General features: G+C 38.1%; 1 protein-coding gene across 9 annotated transcripts in view; it reads left to right on the top strand.

The window, feature by feature from the left end:
* The window catches only part of LOC125463594 (septin-9-like), a 258,165-nt gene that overhangs the window by 217,479 nt on the left and 20,261 nt on the right, over positions 1 to 20,425 (top strand). For all 9 annotated transcript variants that reach the window (XM_048555035.2, XM_048555034.2, XM_048555038.2 and 6 more), the window contains 3 exons: positions 719 to 856; positions 11,309 to 11,426; positions 17,998 to 18,093. In XM_048555035.2, the coding sequence (XP_048410992.1) occupies positions 719 to 856; positions 11,309 to 11,426; positions 17,998 to 18,093 (352 nt within the window). The remainder of the gene's footprint in view (positions 1 to 718; positions 857 to 11,308; positions 11,427 to 17,997; positions 18,094 to 20,425) is intronic.

The following is a 20,425-nucleotide window of genomic DNA, read 5'->3' as shown; positions in this document are numbered from 1 at the left end:
CTGAATGCAGAGCAATCACAACATGTCAGTGAAGTGAATGTGCTCTATGCCCATTATTGAGGTGGATTTCAGTTCCGTGTTATATTTTCAGATGAAAATCCTTCACCTCTCAGAATAAGCAAAGCCCATCACACTCATGTAATTACCCTTTCTCTTTTCTGATATATTATACTACTCCTGCACTGTTTTTTATTGCAACAAATTCCAATTCATCTTTCTTATCATGTCCATCCAGATATGTTAAATGTAACGTCCCAATGAGAAACATTTGGCACACAGCAAGCTCTTCATTAAATTCCAACTGACCTTAAAGTGCAAACTTAAATAAATGTTTCAAAACTTGTTAATTCTGCAAGAGGGCAGATGATATGTTGGTCTGGTTTTGGCTTGTCACAACGGTGTACCTCCAAATGTGATGTTTCTGATCAGAATTTTAACATTTCACTTGAAAGTAGTTGACCACCATGTATAGAAATGAAATTCTAGAAATTCTCACAGTTGACAACTTGACTTTCCTCCTTAAGTGGAAAATAAAATTACAGCTATAAAATAACCACATCAAAGAATGTGACCCTTTGGAAGTTCAAGGCAAATCTGAACTTGTTTTTAATTTAATTCTAAATCATCCGGTTTATTAGTTGCTTTGATAAGTCTGCTGTAGTTATATTTCTGCTTGGTCAGTTTAATTATATTTTCTATTTCCAATTTTCCATTTTAGCTGGCAGCCAATCACAGAATTTATTAATGATCAGTATGAAACATATCTGAAAGAAGAACTGAATGTCAACAGGAAGAAGCGGATCCAGGACACCAGAGTGCATTGTTGTATATACTTCATTGCTCCGACTGGGCACTCGTATGTACCTCTTGGCTCCCAGTTCATTTTGTTGTTCGTTAAACCTAAGGAAATATTGCCCCCGTCAAAGCAAGTAAACTACTTGCCCTCGTTTTACCTGGATGCTGATGAACTTCTTGTAGTTAGTGAGCGTATCCCTGATTGTCACAAAGGCAAATGCTACAGCTTCTAGAAATCTGAAAGCAAAAAGAAAGTCTGGTGGCAAATGTGCAGCTTCCTTCTCCACGTGTATGCTACCAGACCTGCAGAGAACTTTCACCTTCTTCTGTTTTACATCAATGGATGTGTCTATTAAATACAAAACATATTTTGCATGCAAGTTCAACTGAGATGCGTCAGTCACTTCACAGCTGAAGAATGCTGTCCCAGTTAGCAAATTAGGAGATTCTGCCTTGGGAGTAATTTCTCATTTGTGTTTCAGAAGATTAAATAGAGTCCGCTTCACGCTATATTGTGGGGTAAAAATTAGTTCCTAGTTTCCTTACAAGAATTAAAGGACTAAAACTAGCAGGATGTGGTGCATGATCAGTAACCCATTGATTAACACTGTGGCGGGAAGTTCCTGGATCCTAACCAATTTAACGGAATAGGGCTTTATTGATGTGAGTCAGTACTACTATAAAAGTCAGAATTCCCACTTTTCCTTGTACCCCTTTCCTGATCTTTCAATCTGACTGACAATGTGATTTTTGTTAGACCGCTGGATTGTCCTGCTCCCTCTTTCTATGGTCCGAGATAATTCACGGGGCTAGCAATTTAGCACGGTAAATAAATCTGAAAACTGTGTATCCAAATGAATAGGCTATTTTATTCATGTCGTCAACTGTGGGCAACACTCACGCCGATTGAATTGAAAGATTGTTGGTTGAGGTCCTGCTGTAGAGACAGAAGTACAAAAATCTAGGCGACCAATCCTGTACTGGAGGGTAATTGCACTATTGGTGGTGTCAATTTTCTAATGTTGAAGATTCCTTTTAACATCTTCAGCTGGTCATTAAAACATCCCATGTCCTATTTCAAGAGCCATTGTGTGGATTGTCCCCAGTATCTAAACCAATCTGCATCCTTCATTGTATGTCAAAAAAAAATGTTGACTGGTCATTCTAACATTGCTTGTGGAAGCTTTCTATGGCCAAATTGGTTTGCATGGTTCCTACAACAGTGACAATGTTACAGCTATGATACAGTGTTAACTTTGCAAATTACATAAGGCAATTCTGAGGTTGAGAAATGCACTCTATCTTTTTCCAACTTATTGGGTATGGGAGTTTACAGAGTTGTGGAACTTTTATTTTAATTTGTAAATTTGATCTTAACGATATCCGTTAACACTTGACCACTTTGGAGATTTTAATCAATTTTGAGCTGAATTTAGCAAACCAGCAAGCCAGCAAACCAGAAGTATTACAATGCATTGATGTGGAAATAATGTTTTCATTTTGAAATGTACCAAAAGGATCTTGTGGATCCGTAAGTCAAATCGACTAGTGATTTTCACCTGCCTGAAATAGTTGCAAATTACTAAGCGTGTATTGTTCCATTGTGTTCTTCAGTATGAAGTTCTTTGGTTTTCACATTAGACTGCTGTAACAAGCAGAATTTAAACACAACATTTAAGCTGGTACATTATAAATTCAGGCACAATAGTAGTGAAGCCTATCCTCTTATAAATACTGTAGTTTTAAACAGGGTCTGGATTTAGGGGAACACAATATGCAGACATGATGATGTACTGGACGAATAAAATCAACTTTAAAAATTCCAGAGTTGACCAGTTGGATAAAGTAATAAATGGAATTGGTTGGGGGTGGGAGGAAAAAACTAGAGCTAGCATTCCAGTGCAGTATTGAGGGAGTGCTACACTCTGAGGTTTAGTCTTTTGGATGAGATATCAAAAGCCACATCTGCTCTGTGAAATTGATGTACAAGCTCCAATGGGACCATTTTTAAATGCTAACAAAGGAATTATGGCTGGTGCTGTGTGGACAATAATTATCCCTCCATTAACTTGACATATTATCTGGACATTACCCCATTGCTGTTTGTGGGAGCGTGCTGTGTAGAAATTACATTTCCTATTTTATAATGGTGACTACTGTTAAAAATGACTCCATTGACTGAAATGTTTTGCCAGTCCTGAAAAACACTACAAAAATACAGTCTTTTAGTTCAGATACAAATTCATAAAACATCAACTGGTAATTTTTCCAAGGAGTGTGGGAACTGGCTAAATTGAAAACGTGGATGTTGAAAGCAAATGTTTTTGTTGACTCCTATCTTTAAATTGCCAGATGGCTTGCCTGAAATCAGTACTGGATGAGAAGAAGTTTCCTCCAGTTAAATATTTGGCAAGACTTGAACAGATTGTCTTTGAAATAAAAACAGAAAGTGCTGGAGAAACTCAGCAGTTCTGGCAACATCTGTGAAGAGAGAGAGACCAAATTAATGTTTGAAGTCTGATGACTCTTCTTGGGAATGGCTCAAAACATTAACTCTGTTCTTCTCAAGACATGCTGCCAGAACTGCTGAGACTTCTGCCACATTCTGCTTTTATTTAAGATTTCTTGCATCTGCAGTATTTTGCTTTTATTTCATTGTATTTGGTTCCTGCCACAATTGTAATCCTGAATGCTGGTTCCACCCTCCACTCCTCTGCCTGTCAGCTGATGCAGAGTCAATTTGTTGATAATGTACGTGTCATTTTTAACCCCAAGATGAATTTCTAATTATATATCTGTGCTTTCACTAAGAACACCTATTTTGATCTTTGTAATGTTGCCTGATTGTGCTCCTACCTTAGCTTATCTGCTGAAATCCTCATCTGAGTTTTTACTACCTCCAAAACTTAATTATTCAAATGCCCTCCTGACTAATTTGCTCACATCACAACTTCTTGACTTGTTTTCATTCAAAACTCTGCCAATTTTTATCCCAATACATTAGACTTGTACTTACTGAGCTACATTGGTCCCCTCTTAATCAAGAGTCTCAATTTCCAAAAGATTTTTGTTTTTGTTTTGAAATCTCTCCTTGGGTTCACTTCGCAGTATCCCTGAGACATCCAAAAGCCCTTAGTACTTACAATGCTTCAATTCTAACCAACTGAATATCCCACTTTCAATTCCTCCACTGTTGCCAGTGGTGCTTTCACCTACCAAGACCGTAAACTTCAGAATTTCTTGGCTAATAGTTCACAATGTTAGGCCTTTTTCATCCTTTCTGGACACTTTGTCAAAGTTAATTTCTCTGAACAAGCTTTAAGTCATCAACCCTCCTACCCCCTTAGGTGGCTGGGTGCCTGTCATGTTTTCATTAAGTGTTGCTGTGAGCTGCCTTGGAGTGTTTGTTATGATGAAAGTGGTCTAAGAATATGCAAGTTATTGTTACTGTTGAGTAACAGTCAAAAAGTTGCAGCTTAAAATGGGAATAAATCTTTTGAGCATGTTATGAGCAATTGCTGTGGAGGCTTTGAAGAGGTTTAATGTTGATTGCTGAAAGCGGGCTAACTTGACAATATGTTTCTAGCATTTCTCGCACTACTAACGGGAATACAGTAATGGTAGTTTTGGTGATGCTGATTCATTTCAATACATTTAGCATCAAATACATATTTGACAAAGCTCCATAATCGGCTTTCTCTGGAGTGCAGACTACACATTATTTACAGAGAATAATTTTCCTGTATAGTCACTGGTCTTTTGTCTATGTGAGCAAGGTTCCAAATCATCAGTAAATGGCCTCCAGGTTAGAAATTTCTGAAATGTTTGGCTGATCTTTGTAGTAGGAACAAGAGTTCCCCAATTGTATTAGATGTCCAATGGCACAAAATTGGTCCAGAAGCGATAAACCTGTGTTTGTTGGTGATAGTACAGAATCCTGTCCATATTAACTAACTCTGAGGGGAGTTATTAATTAATTATTGATGACCGGGATTGAATCCTTAAGGCCTCCATACTTTTTGGTGTTCTATTTAAGTATTCTATTTTGTTACTAGCATTTTTTTGCCTTGCTATGTAATGGTACGGGTTTTTACTTTATGCAAGCTGCTTACAGAAGAAAACCTCACTAATTGGATGTGTGTGAAATAGTGAAGAAGGGTAAATGGAGGTAAAAACACAGGTTTATGTTTATGTTTGTGGTTTTACAAGCCAACATGATTTGGGGACATGAAGAGTAGGTTTTACTATTTTTTGACAGTCCAGCTTGAGAAGAGACTATTGTGGGCTAGAACAAGAATGAGAATCTGAGCACCGAGAAACCACATAGTAAGGCTCCAGTTTAAAACAAGCATTTTGCAAACCATTGAAATAAAATGCAGATTTTTCTTTATATATTTTTTAAAAATGAATGCAGAAATACAGGAGTGAGCTGTCACCAGTTCATTCTATCTGGAATTTTAATACCTCTTTCACATCTAATATTATGAACAATTGTTTATGGTATTTATCAACAATTATTATTTGGAACCCTATCGAATTTGCTCTAAATTCTGCCTATTATTAAATGGTATAGATTACGTGTTCTTTGTATTGTTATCAGTTTCATATAGCTTCTGCACTCTCCCATGCCCAGATCATGCCACATTATGGTCGGATAATTGATCCGAGTGCCTTTTCTTAAACTTACAAGAGTCCACACTGAGGAAAACATTTTCCCTGCAAACCTTGTACACCCACAAATTTCTGCCTGTTCACATCAAATATCACTGGGGATACATAGGCACAGAAAAATCCTTGTCTCACTGCTCCAAATCACTGGAGACACCCAGGAGACCAGTCCATATCTGAAAGAGGAAAACGGGTTAAGGATTCACAAGGGACTGTATTTGCAAACTAGGTTGTATTTTGTGTGTGTTTTTTTTAATGAATTCTATATTTTAGCATTGGTGATGACATCTTAACTTAGCCACAGTGTTGTTTGAGGATCATGTTGCATTCCACAGTTATAAAATACAGAAGCTGATCAATGATATGGTGGTTCCCATTCTTGCTTTATGTACCCTCAATATTTTTGCGCCTTCTCTTTCTGATCTGAGAGCCTGGGGCAGGTGGGCCTTGAATCCCTACTGATACTAAGGCTCTCTGCAACTTAGTAATACTTATGGAATGGGAACTGCTTCCAGCCAATGACTTTTAAACAATATTCATTTTACACATGTCTAATGGTTATCATTGGTAGAGTATTATGGAAATCGAAGAGCTCTCTAATTGAGAAAATATTTGTGTTATAGCCATTATTACCATGCCTTGTGCAATAGAATACAAGTATTAAAAAAAATCAACACCTGCTGGGAAGTATATAGAATTGATGTGCAAAACCTTTTTGTAAATATATTATTGGTCAGCAGCAAGGATAAGAACAAGGTGTGATATTTTTAGAAACATTAGCAGGAAGTGTTTGTAAATAACAATGCATGCACCTAAACTAGTGTGTCCATGAGAGATAGGCAATATAAATGAACCCTAACTGACTATGCCCACAGTCCATGAATTAATTAATGAAAACCTATTATTACATGAGACTACTGATGAAAGATTTCAGTCTCCTCAATTTGAATTCTAAAAGCCACTTCATTTTCTCCTCCAAAAATAGATTAAATTACTTATCCTGATCTTATTTTCCTTTGTGAACTACTGTTGCTGTGTGAGTCTAAAGCCCTGTGACAGGACCATTAGGACCATACAGCAAACTAATCTCCTAGATTCTCTCTCCCCAAGAGGTACAAATTCAGCAGTTCAAGCCCTTTAATTAATTCACAACATTTAACAGAAATTCTTGAAAGCCAAAATGTCACATTCCACAAGTAGAATAATCTTGCAGAATTAGAATAAAACTATTAAATGCCAAGTCAAAATTTCATGTTTCAGAATCTGGGGTAATTGTGAACACAGAATGCTAACTAATCTTGGATCATTCATCCAAAGGTTGCCTTAATGTAGCATCCAGTTCAATGATAGATATTTTTCATTTACTTCATCTAGGATTCACTTCTTGCTTTGCTTATTTTGTGAAGAAAGGCTCCCTGGTTTCAGTTTTCAGTTTATACACTACAGTGCCCCTTTTTCCAAGTCCCAAACTTCTAGTGTTACTGTCTTCTGCATATCATCCGCATATCACTTAACGATTACACCTGTAAAATAATTTCCTCGGGGGCTCCCTTGAAGGCTGTAAAACCCATAATCTTTCTCCCCACCCCCACCCGTGACTCAGCCCTCTAAGACACTTGATTCAACCTCTCATTGTGATTTCCACCCCTCCAACAGCTAAGGGACTCCTATAACATCACTGTTCTTGTAGAGCTAATGTTTGATTAGCTTTTTGAGTCTGACTATTCTTCGGGATTGTTTGAGTGTTGAGATCTTAAACTGCGAGGTCCTTTTGACTTATTAAAATACTTTAAGTATTGGAGTAAATATTGTCTATTTTATATTCTGCATGAACCCTAACAGTATTGTGCAAAGCTGTGTTGAAATCAAATGGTGAGGCATGTACGGAGGTAGGTGAGCATTTTGTGAAATATTGTCATTTTCCATAAATAATTAAAACTTCAATCAAATCTTTTTTTGATCTTTGTGGATTATCTGCTTGTTTAAAAAGAGGTTCAAAATGAGATTAAACATTGCAACTGGATCTAATTAGGCTTGTCATGAAATAACCCACATGTATCTGAATAAAACTGTACATAAAGTCATTGTTATTAATGACATTTTTTGGACTGGGAGTCAAAACTGGACAGCTGTCTATTGACCCTTGTTCAGCCTGAAGAGGATGAATAATGGTATAAAAGCCAAGGGAGTAAGACTTCCATCAAATAGAATATGATTCATTAAATCAACCTTTCAAATCCCCAAGGGTAGTGTTGTATTAAAGATTCCAAGTGTAGTTCTACTTGCAGCATATTTTGTGGCATACTGCTCTACCCAGAGGTTAATATAAGGCATTCACTTTTCCTCTTTAAACTGGTTAATGCTGCGCTTTGTTCCAAATGTCGGAAGTCTATTGTTTAAGCGTTTCAGCAACTCTTTCCCTTTGGGTTGCACATATTACGCACAGGAAGTTCAGAAGCAGTGGGCCGGACGGCAGATCTTTTCTAACTGCTGCCCTGAGATTTCTTTTGGGGGAGGAGAAGAGGAGAGGAGAGTTGTATGTGATTCCTGCAGTGGTATGCTAGCAATGCCAGAGTGTTAAAATCTTAACTGAAAATAGCAGGATAAATGATCTTAACATGCATACTGCCCTCTGTTGACCACTGTATGCAATTACTGTAATCATTTAATGTGTTTCTCACTTTTTTAAAATTTTGATTTCAAATCTTTTTACCCCTTTAAATTAATTGATTTTTTTCCCCCTCCTACATATGTTGGGTGAAAAGGGGTAATTGATTCAGTCTGAAGTACTGTCCCACCCAACACCCATCTTCTGTCCTTCAAAGGAAATAGCAAGAACCGCAGATGCTGGAGTCAGAGTGAAGCTGGAGGAACACAGCAGGCCAGGCAGCATCAGAGGAGCCGGAAAGTTGACATTTCGGGTTGGGACCCTTCATCAGAACTCTGAAGTTCTGAGTCCTGATAAAGGGTCTACGCCTGAAACATTAACAGTCCTGCTCCTCTGCTGCTGCCTGGCCTGCTGTGTTCCTCCAGTATTGACTTTTGCTCTTCAAGTACACCCTCACAAATAAATCATCCAAGCTTGGAATAATTTCTATTGCTCATCAAAGGGAATCCCACAGGTAGTTGTTGCATTTACATTTTTGGGTCTGTTGGTGGTCTATTCAGCAGGACTGCATTTGGCTAAATCAATATAGAATAGGTACAATCCTCTACAGGTGAGAGCAGGATTACCATCTGTTTGTTCTAACCACCTTCTCCCAGGATATGGCAGTTATGTGCCACATCCTAACTAGTATGATTCAAATGTATTCCCAGTTTCTGGGTAAGTGATACCGCAGTTTTGTGACATAGCTTGATTTCATCACCCAAGCAATTAATCTAATAGCTATTACAAATTCAGGCTGTTTTTTCATACATGGTAACTTTGTTTATGTCTAGCATGCACTTGTAACACTTTGCCTCCGAGGACACGACTACCTGGTTTGCATTGCAATGGATGCTTTTTAAGCCTGACCAACTCTTTTTTCCTTGGTGAACAAGGGAACCAGAGTAGGCTATTCAAGCCTGCTCCGCCATTTATTACAATCGTGGCCGATTGAATACTTCAATGCCTTTTACTAAGACTACCCTTTAACCCTCTACACCACTAGCAATTGGATATCTATCAACCTGTACTTTAAATGTATTCAAAGACTGAGCTTCCAGAGCTCCTTGGGGTAGAAAATTCAAAAGATTCACCACTCCCTGAGTTTAAAAAAATTGTCAGAGTCCTGGATTAAACCCTTATATTTAAGTCATGCTTCCTGGCTCTAGACTCCCCAGCCAGGGAAATAGCTTGCTTGTGTTAATCCGTCGATCCATTTCGCTGTTTTGTAGGTTTCAATGACACTACTTCTCATTCTGCAAACTCTACAGAATAGAGGCCTGATTTATCTAAACTTTTCATTAGTCATTTCTGCCAGCCCAGGAGCAAGTCTACTGAACCTTGCATTTCTCTCTATTGACATTAACCCTTATCTGAGATAAGGAGACAAAAATTGCGCACAGTACTCCAGGTGCAGCCTAACCAGGCTTTTGTACAATCAAAGCAAGATTTCATTGCTCCTACACACATCTTCCTTACAACACACATTTTCACTTAGCTTTATACACCAAAATTTGGAAGTAGTGTATTTGGTCCCAATATCTAAATCATAGATATATATTCTGAACAGCTAGAGCCCAACTACAGAGCCTTGTAACAAATACAGAAATTGCTGGAGAAACTCAGCAGATCTGGTGACATCTGTGCAGAGAAAACATAATGAACGTTTTTGGTCATGTGATCCTTCTTAAGAACTCATCTGATCTTTGCAGTATCCCACTAGTCCCAGTCTTCCAATATGAGAATTACCAATTCATTCCTACTGTTTTCTGCCTATTAGCCAATCCTTAAATCTTGCCAGTACATTACCTCCTGTAGCATGAGCTTTACTTTTGCTAACCAACCTCCTGTGTGAAACCTTATCAAACGCTTTCTGAAAATTCAAGTATACTGTATCCTCTATCAGTTTGGTTAGTGCCATCCTGAAATGAACTCCAGTTTCACCAGAGTATGATTTCCCATTTTCAAATCCATTTTCAAATATGCTTATTATCCAAGTGTTAATTTGTCCCATTCTCCACCATGATATGGTCGACTTTTGTGCACAAGACCACAGAAAAGGATTTTCTACGTTCCAGGAATATTCATTTTCCCTCCATCTCAGTAATTAAAATAAAACACTTGTTCCTCCATGAAAAAATGGAAACAACCTATTGCTTATTTTACTAATTAGAAATTACCTTAACACATTCACTTTTTACCTAGGTAAAATTTTCTCATACATACCCCTCATTTCATTTAAGTGCATAGGCTAGAAACCATCTCTGATCATATACTGCACTCGAATCCAAACAATCGCCATCAACTTTGAGGGAGTCCCTTTCATCAGACTCTTGGACTGTTGTCTCACAGGTTTCTGGCGCCATTGATGCTTACAAGATTGAAACTAGCCATTGGATCCACCAAATATCAAATTTCAAGTTTCATCCTTTAGTTGGATCATTTTGGAGTTCAATTATATTTAAGTAAAAATTAACCAATTTTCTTGTGGAATTGCAAAATATCCACATGAAAAAAGGTTGCCAACTTTTTTTGGGAATTAACAGAAAGAGGACATGACTGTGCAGTTTAAAATATCATTTTTCTTGCCTTTCTTAATCCAAGTTTCCTGTGATGATCAGTGAGGGGAAACCATTTCCAGTGATACTGCAACCTTGTTAGATGACTTAACCCATGGTGATGAAAATATACTTTCTCTGTTTTAAAGTAGTCAGCTAATACTAGAGTATAGTACATCCAACAGTAGTTTGGGCATCTACAATTAGGGTGCAAAAGAATTTTTTAAACGTCTGTCTAACTGAGCTCTAAATGTAGCCCGAAGGTGTTAAAAGCTTGTATTCCTTCTCTCAATACAATTTTATTGAAATCAACCACTATTCGAGGTACTTATCAAAGTTGCTCTGACCAGATACCAGGAAATTGGCACTCATCTAGTACTAGAGTGGTCTTTGAAGTCCATGTTCAAAAGATACACAGTTAGTTCTTTATGTTCTAGAAATCTGTCATTTTGAAATTGGGAGGACCTCTCATAATTGAAGTTCCAAGTAAAAGCTTGGAAGCTGAAATAAAGAAGTTGAGAGAAAAAATAATGAGCATATTAGTCACTGACATAATGAAAATTCTTTTTGACTTTTAAGTGCGTTTTGAACATGCACAGTGTCAAAGCTTTCAATGTATTGATATTTTCTCCCACCCCAGTCTTCGACCTTTAGATATCGAATTTATGAGACGCCTGAGTAAGGTGGTAAACATTGTTCCTGTCATCGCAAAAGCAGACACGCTAACACTGGAAGAGAGAGACTCATTTAAGAAAAAGGTAAGTGCAGTAACTTGAAGTGATCTATTTGCTATTTACGTGGCACACTGCCATTTTCATTTTCTTCCCATTTCCTGCTAAGGTGATATCTGTTGCCTGAAGGAAGAGTGTTAAAAACCAAACAGCATTCATTGTTTTTTTTGGAATCATATAGGTAGGCAGGGAGCTTAAATGGAATCCTGGGACTTTTTTTGGCAGTCACAGAATTGTTATTCTGAGCAACCTCCGCTATGTCCAGCTGTAGAGTACAAACTGTGCTTATACGCTGACACTTGTGAACCTAAATGGAGAAAATGAGCAGTGTTTAACCAGGTGGGATACATTACATGCAGAAATGTTTGCTTTTTTTGTACTCTACTCAAAATCTACACGTTTTTTACTTTATGTTCAACTCTGCAGTAGACTCTAGGTTATTCAAATAAGATTGTTTTTAAAGATTCCTTCATGTACTATGGGTGTCACCAAGAAGGCCAACATCTACTACCTGTCCCTGATGAGGCACAACTTGTGTTTGCATAGCACACTTCTCATGTAAATGGTAAAATATTCTGAATTATTTTGCAGAAACGTATGGTGTAAAACTGTTTCATAATTAAGGTGATTTTAGGGGAGTTGATCAAAAACCTGTCTATAGAGCTAGATTTTAGAAATACCTCTACGGAGGATTGATAGAGTTCTAAAGCCTGTTTAATGTCACTTAGTTTTGAATAAGTCAGCAAGAATAAATTTTACAAACTCTCCTTGTTAAATGTTATCTTACAAGCATTGCACTGCATAAAAATTTAAGTATAAAAATTACACTAAATTTGTTTCAAAAAATTCAAAACTCACCCCTTATCCCTTTAATGGTAGCAGTGGACTGTTTTCCTCAAGTCCTGTGATCTGTGTTGTGTAGGTGCTCCCACAACTCTGTAATGGAAGGGTTCCATTACTTGACCCATCAACTCTGTAGGATTGGTGCGAGCTTTCCAAGAACAGGTAGCATGCATCTTGGAAATTTACTGGTATTAGCATTCCTGTGCCTTTGCTACCCTTGTCCATCTGCAGGCCATTAGTTTGGAAGGTACTGTTGAGGAAATCTTGCCACATTGCTGCTTCCATCTTGCATGTTGTAAACAATGCAGCCAAAGTGTGCCAATAGCAGAGTGGGTGAAAATCTAAGGTACTAAACAAGGGGTGCTACTCATGCAACTGCTTTGTCATTATGGTGTAAGGCTTCTTGAGTGGTGTTGGAATAGCACTCAGCTAGATAACTGAAGAGCACTTCATCACATCTTGACATCTTCCTTGTCAACATCAATTGAGAGGTGGGTCATTCACTGTAACGTTGCCAACCTCTGACCTTTTTTTAGCTAAGTTCAGTACTTTTTATGGCTAATTTAGTTAAGTTAATGATGAACCCAGGGATATTGGTGATGCGTAATCTGGTGTTATTAATTCAATTGAATACTTACTTAGAAGTCTTGCAGATAGTCATTGCCCAGTACAAATCATGCCAAGCTAGAAAGTTGTTATATGTGAGCATAGTCTGCTTCATTGCCTGAGAAAATGAACTCGGCAACAACCCTCAGTGCCAAACATTCTAAAATGTCATTGGTGACACCACTAAAAACTGTAGATGAATTGAAATCATTCACTTATTATTAGATTGTGATGAGGAGAGTTGCAAATTTAAGACAACACGTAACCTTAAAATGTTACATTTTTAACAAACATAATTTTAATTTAAAAGTTGCACTTTTATGGAATATAATGTTTGCAAACTAACATTTAAAAATGTGCATTTGTAAAATTACATTCTTGCTGGTTTATTCAAAACGACTAAATGTCATTAAATCTCACTCCCTCGCTCCCTCGCCCATAAAGTGTTCCCTAGTATTTATAATCAAGCTTTTGATCCATCATAAAATTTCTCTTATGTGGTTTAGTGTAGAATTTTGTTTATACAACTGCCTGCGGTACTTGAGTTGTGACTTTGAACTAATATTGGATTTATTTGAGGTAAGCCAATAGAAATTGGTAACTGTTTATTGTCCCACTAAATTTCTTATTTATTTTTGTTAAAGTAGTTGAATACTAGGCGCACACAGTAAATAAAATCAAATTTTTGTGCAATCTTTACTCCCAATATTGGGCTGCAGTGACAGCTTTATAAAACATTTGGTACCACTGCTGGAAGTGAAATACAAAGAGTTTGTTGGGGGCTTCAAGACTTTCTGGTAAGCCAACAGGAACATTTTCACTGATGCTGTGGGTAGATATTAAACTGGACTGAGCATTTTGGATTTGAATAGAAAAAGGTTTAGCCTGGTTTGTGTTGTATGATAGAAGTAAGCGCTTAACCATGTAGCCAATTTTACTTTTCTTTTAAAAGAAGTGAAAGAAGTTTATCTCCCTTCAGGATGACAAAATTCCAATGCTTGAATTGCACCAGAGTAAATATGTACAAAGGATATCACAATTAAATCCATGAAAGATACTTGGAAATAGGACTGCACAAAAATCATCAACTGCATTTAGCGTGCATGGTGTGTTAGTCAGTACTCTGTGTCCCCTCATTCGTGATGGTGTGTTGTGACTTGGCAGTATTTAGTTGCACCATGGGTTTAATTGTGTATACAGACACGGGCTTTCACTAAGTAAGTCTACAAAAGCTCAGCCATGCATTTCATCAGGTTGGTGATCAGTACGTTTGTTTTTAATTGTCCAACTGCAGCAGAAGATATGCCAGTATTCAGTAATTTTAAAATGATCACCAAGAAGCTATTTGGAACATATTGGTTTCTAAGGTTAAAAGGAGCCAAATTTGGTAGGAACTTTCAGTAAAGCTCCAATTTTCATGACTACAGAATTGTATTTGACATTCACTTCAGGGTTTTGTTGTTTGCTCAGGTATTTTATCTTGCTGTTGAACAAGACTGCAAAGCCATATGTTACCTTGCGAGAAATTTGAGTTGGGAAACATGACCGTTTTTTTATGTATCCCCAGCGACGTTTGTGGGAACAGATGGCATGAATTGTGGACACATAATCAATAATGTTGCTCTCTAAGTACTTTAGAAACAAAAAATTGAGCATTTTTAGTGTAATTCATGTTTTTTTAAAAATTTTCAAAAAACCATAAATCCTGTATAGAATGATCGATTGGAGCATGAGTATTCAAACAGAAGCTTGATCCAGTTGGCCTGTGGGTTTCTGCAGCTCACAAAACAGATCCCTTGCTGCTTTGTGGACAGGAATGATCATGGGTGGAATTTGCAATTATTTTCTTTTGCAAAAAGGAAATAGCAAAGTACACAGTAAGTGGGTAAGAAGAGGTAGTATGGACCCTACTGGGGACAAAGAGGGTGATGTTAAATATTTTTGTCAAGCTGTTCAGACACATTATGACTTTTGGGACAGGTATAAATTAAGCTTACGCCTTCAGGACCAGATGTAGTGACACTACCGCTGCACCATAAGAGCCCAAAAGAAGGTAACTATATGCTTAGGGATCTAGGGCAAAGCTTTGCATCAATATTTACTAAGCAAGAGGAAGCTGACAAAATATCAATGGATTGGCAAAGATAATGGATGTGATGGAGGAGGCCCTGGAAAGCCTGTGTATACTTGGAGTAGATAGCTCACTTGGCTGGCTAACTTGTATGCCAAGTTGTGAAAGAGAGTGGGTTGGACATCGTGAAAGAGCTTTCTATTATCTTCCAATTATCCTTGGATTCAAGAGGAAGTGCCAGAGAATTGGATGGTGCCACATATAACATCCTTTATCCAAGAAGAAGCCCAAGGACTGCCATAGGACCTGCAAGTCAGTTATTCTCACATCAATGCTGGGTGAAGTTTTGTCAACAACAATCAAAGATAAAAGTCACAAGCAGCTGGAAAGGTTTGAGTTTATCAAGGTTTATTCAGTACAGATTTGTAAAAAGCAGATCATGCTTGACTGATCTAATAGTTATTTTGTTGAAATTCCAAAGAGCAATGATGAAGAGAAGTGAATGACTGTTATCTACACTGATTTTTAGAAAATCTTTGCCAATGCACCACATAAAAGATTGTTTATCAACATTGAGACCCTTGGAATAGGAGGGCCAGTGTCAGCTTGGATAAGAAAAATGAGTTTACAGACAGAAATTTAATGAGTTGTAGTTGGTCATTTTACAGACTAGAGGATGTCAGAGAGTAGTCTGCAGTAAAACACAGGAGAGGAGAATGGATAGACAAACGGCAGATAAAATTCTAAGATAGTTCTGAAACGTGCCCAGGAACAGAAGGCACTGGTAATGCATATACCTTGATCTTTGAACATGGCGGATCATGTTGAGAGAGTGATTAGCAAAGCATATGTGGCTCTGAAGAAGAGTCAAAGGACTCAGAATGTTAACTCAGTTTCCTCTTCACAGATACTGCCAAACCTGCTGAGTTTGCCCAGAAATTTCTGTTTTTGTTTCAGGTTTAGAGAGCCCACAGATTTTTGTCTATTTTAAGCAAATGTGGACGTGGGCTTCATAAATAGAGGTATTGAGTTCAAATGCAGGCAAATTATGTTGAATGCTTATGCCACTCTGGTTATGTAACAGCCAGTATAATCCATCCAGTTGTAGTTGTCACAGTTTAGGATGTCTGGTAGTGCGTAGGTGTTGTAGTGCTGCTTGAACATGCCGAGGCCCCATTATGTTACCTTAAGACATTCACTCGTAATTAGTCACGTGTTATAACTAATTTAAGAAGGGCTTTGACTATTCATTTGTCACCATTGTGAAAATTCTGATGTTCATTTATTGTGCATTTTTTTGTCTCATTGTTTACTTATTGTGACTGTCTCTTTCTAACTTTTTATGATGTGATTTTCTCTTCGTTTGGCACTTACGTACTGTAAAATGCTATTCAGAAAACTTCTTAAGCAACATTTATGATGAGCTCCCACAACTCCAAGATTAAGTTATGGATCAATAAACACAGATTTCTCTCCAGAGAAACACGTTTACAAAACAAAGGTTACTTTGTACCAATCAGAAAATAAAACCGGTCAGTCATCAAGTTCCTGTTGAAAATTCTAAAAGGATTGGCAGGATTAATGTCTCTTTCTAGTACTTCCTTAGGGATTGCCGTTTTCCGCATGATTGCCTGTGTGGGCAGTTGGTGAGCTAAGAAAGCATTTTGTTTTAATAATTGCATCACATTAGCTATAGAGTGTCTTGCTTATTGGCTGTTAATGAACAGAAATGATTTGTTCACGTTCAATTGTTGTACTTTCCGTCATACTAATCAGTACCGTCAGTGTTGTGTTGTTTGTGTGTGTGTGTGTGTGTACATGCACACGCACATGTGCATGTTGTCTCACATTCATTACCAGAATCCATGATCAATGTTTGTAAGTTCAGTAATTGTTAAGTGTCCTAAATCTTATTTAGAAGACATTGATACTGCTAATTAAATGCATCAAAAAATGCATATGCCAGCTTGCCATGACAAACATTACTACTGGTATTGTTGAAGTCCAAGTAATATGATACCTATTATATTTAAGCTTAAAAGTGGACCTTGGAAGCATGAATAACTATTTCATTAGATTGGATGTTGTTGATTTCCGCATTGTTAATTGTGGAGCACTGGTAGGACCAAATGGCTGTACGAGTTTCATTTTTTTTTGGCAACAGCAGCTGCCCCCCGTTATAATTATTTACTGTGGGCAATGCTTTCAGATTTTGGATTGCTTAAAGAAAACTTTTGGGAATAAAAATAATTAGTTCTTCCCTTCAAATAACAAAATGGCCAACTCCTCCCTCTCTGTAGATAATGCTGCATAATATCACAATGAATTTTGATCTATCCAGTAGATTGTGATGCTGCTGTAATTAGGCCGTCAAGATGAAATGCCCTGTTGAGGCATTAGAGGGGAGATACCGGGGGCAGGATGCATCGTGGCAATTCAGTCACCCTTGTGGAAACCTATCATTCTGTCTTTTTTTTAAAAACGAAACAAAGTATTAGTATTGTATATTATTCCAAGTAAATCTGATGTGATATTGTGCTCACTACTCGAAGTAGAGACTTAGCACTATAGAATATCCACTAATGTAGAACCATTTTGAAATAAATAGAATAAAAACTAGACAGGCTTTGGAACTGATATCCGCCAAGCAACTCTGTACCACAATGTGTTCTGCAGTGTCAACAATACCAGAAGAGTTTAGTTACTGCAAAACAAGTTTATAAAAGTTTATTCTGCGTAAGGACATGGAGGTATCTAATGGAAAGATTGTGACATGCTGGCGTTAAAAATATGACAAAAGGAAGTACGGAAATGGCTAAATGAAGGGATGAATAGGTTCTGCCCACGTCAACTCTAGAACTAATGTTTCCACAGGAACACAGCAAGAATTGTGACTAATACCTGAACTTTATAATGCAGCAAAAATGGCAGAATCCATCTGAAAATTGGCATTGAAAATGATTTGAGCATTAGGCAAAATAAAAATGGACTTCCTGAAATGTAAACACCAGACACCAGGATTTGGAAGTAATTTGTACACTGACTGTTTTGAAGCACATCATTCGTTTTTTTTAACAGATCAGAAATGACCTTCAGGAGCACGACATTGATGTGTATCCTCAAAGGCAATTTGACGAAGATGCAGAGGATCAAATAATCAATGACAAAATTAGAGTAAGTCAAATTTGCTTTTTGTCCAAATGCATATCGTAGAATCATGAAATGATTAAAGTGCAAGAGGAGGCCATTCAGCCAATTGTTCCTGCACCAGCACTTCAAATGATTCTTCACTACCTAGTGCCAATCTCCTGCTTTTTCCCCCTAGATCATTGGATGCTATTTCTGTTGAAGTAACTATCCCATGCCATCTTGACTGCCACAAATGAACCTGGATCTGTCGTCTTTTGCAGGCTTTCTTTTCCAGATCCTAGCTACTCTCTGTGAAACAGCTTTTCCTCCCCCTTAGATAACAAGGTGTAGAGCTGGATGAACAGGCCAAGCAGCATCAGAGGAGCAGGAAGGCTGACATTCCGGGCCTAGACCCTTCTGCAGAAATGGGGGAGGGGATGGAGTTTCTGAAATAAATAGAGACGGGGTGGGGGGGGGGGGCGGCAGATAGAAGATGGATAGAGGAGAAGATAGGTGGAGAGGTAACAGACAGGTCAGAGAGGCGGGGATGCAGCCACTGTAGGTGGGGAGTTAGGTCAGCCCAGGGTGGACGGACAAGTCAAGGGAGGGGATGAGGCTAGTAGGTAGGAGATGGGGGTGGGCTTGGGGTGGGAGGAGGGGATAGGTGGGAGGAAGGACAGGTTAGGGAGGCAGAGACGAACTGGGCTGGTTTTGGGATGCGGTGGGGGAGGGGAAATTTTGAAGCTTGTAAAGCCCACATTGGTACCATTCCTCACCCTTGTTTCTTTTGCATGTCACTTTAAGTCTATGTCCTCTTGTTCTTGTTCCTTTCGTGACCAAGAACAGCTTCTTCCCATCTACTAATTTCTGCCCACTCGTGACTTTGAAAACCTCACTTAAACCTCTCTTTAGCCACCTCCTGTCTAAGGAGAACAGTCTCAAATCCTTCAATCATCCTCATCATCAAAGTTTCTCATTGCTAGAATTGTTCTTCTAAATTACCTTTTCATTCTCTCCAGTGCATTCACATCTTTCCTGTGAAGTAGCATTCAGAGCTGTAAACAATGCTCCAATTGAGGTCTAACCAGTTTTTTATACAATTTCAACATCACCTCCTTGCTGTAGTATCCTATGCCCCAAGTAATAAAACTGAGAACAGTGTATGTCTGTATTTAACCTACAAATCCCTGACTCTATGCTCAGAACCGCATGTTTTGTTTTCAAAATCATGCTCAAATTGACATTCACCTCACATTAACATGTGCAACTGTTTAGAAACAGCCGAATAAAAATAATTTTATGGTGACCTATCTCATATATGCCACTAGCTGTGATCAATCGTAATTGGGTATCATTTAGATATTTGTCTGATGTGGTGTGACAGGTTTAAGACCATAGCTGCGTTATCATTGAGTTTATCATTATCCGGTGTTGCTGTTGAGCTGAGAATTTGTTCCAAGTGCTGCAGTGTTAGACTGCAAAATATAAACACACTTATATTAAGCTCCAAGCTTAATAGCATCCATTTTGATTTGAGTAAAATCTATTGTCACTCTTCTTTATAGTCACTTCTGATAATTGGACCAGATTTTGAGAGAGTCTGGTTACTTTGTTACGTTTGAAAACATAGCAGTCGTTCTTACACCACATTAAACACTGTGGCCCAGTTTTATGCGACTGAAACAGTATCCAATCCAGAATCTCCGTTGAGATTTCCCAGTTGCTGCACCAAGTAAACAGCAACCCACATCACATGACTTTTGCTTTGGCGTTTTTATTCTCTCCATGGCTCCTGGAGTTGGTTCATCACGAACTGTGGGTAGGTAGCTATGGAGAGACCTGAGTTACAACATAGTGGGGTAAATAGGGTGTTGGTGGAGAGAGTGGAAGCTTTGTGGGCTAGAGGGCCTAACAACTTCTAAAACAACTGGGACTAAGTCCCAGAGAATCAACATGGTCTTTCTAGCCAGCTTGCCCAGTCTGTGTTGCCACAGTACTCTGTTCCCAGGATCAATGGGTTCAACTTCATCCTGCATCCCTCTGAACAAGTTCTGACCAACTAATACCAATGCAATGCTACAAACTTGACCAATAAACAAATATCTACCATCCATAAAATCCATTCAAAGCTTTTAAATCTCAAGCGGTTAGCCATTCTAAAAAGAAATACTTCCAAATCTCCCACTAAAACCAGCTTATCTTTTTATAGAATCCCTACAATGTGGAAGCAGACCATTCAGCCAATCAAGTCCACACTGACCTCCAAAGATCATCCCGCCCAGACCCACCTACCCTTTCCCTGTAACCCTGCATTAACCATGGGTAATTCACCTAACTTGCACATCTTTGGACACTATGGGCAGTTCAGCATGGCCAG

The sequence above is a fragment of the Stegostoma tigrinum genome, chromosome 22, assembly GCF_030684315.1.
Source record: "Stegostoma tigrinum isolate sSteTig4 chromosome 22, sSteTig4.hap1, whole genome shotgun sequence".
In the NCBI taxonomy this organism is placed as follows: Eukaryota; Metazoa; Chordata; class Chondrichthyes; order Orectolobiformes; family Stegostomatidae; genus Stegostoma; species Stegostoma tigrinum.
This window is presented reverse-complemented; position numbering and strand designations above follow the sequence as displayed.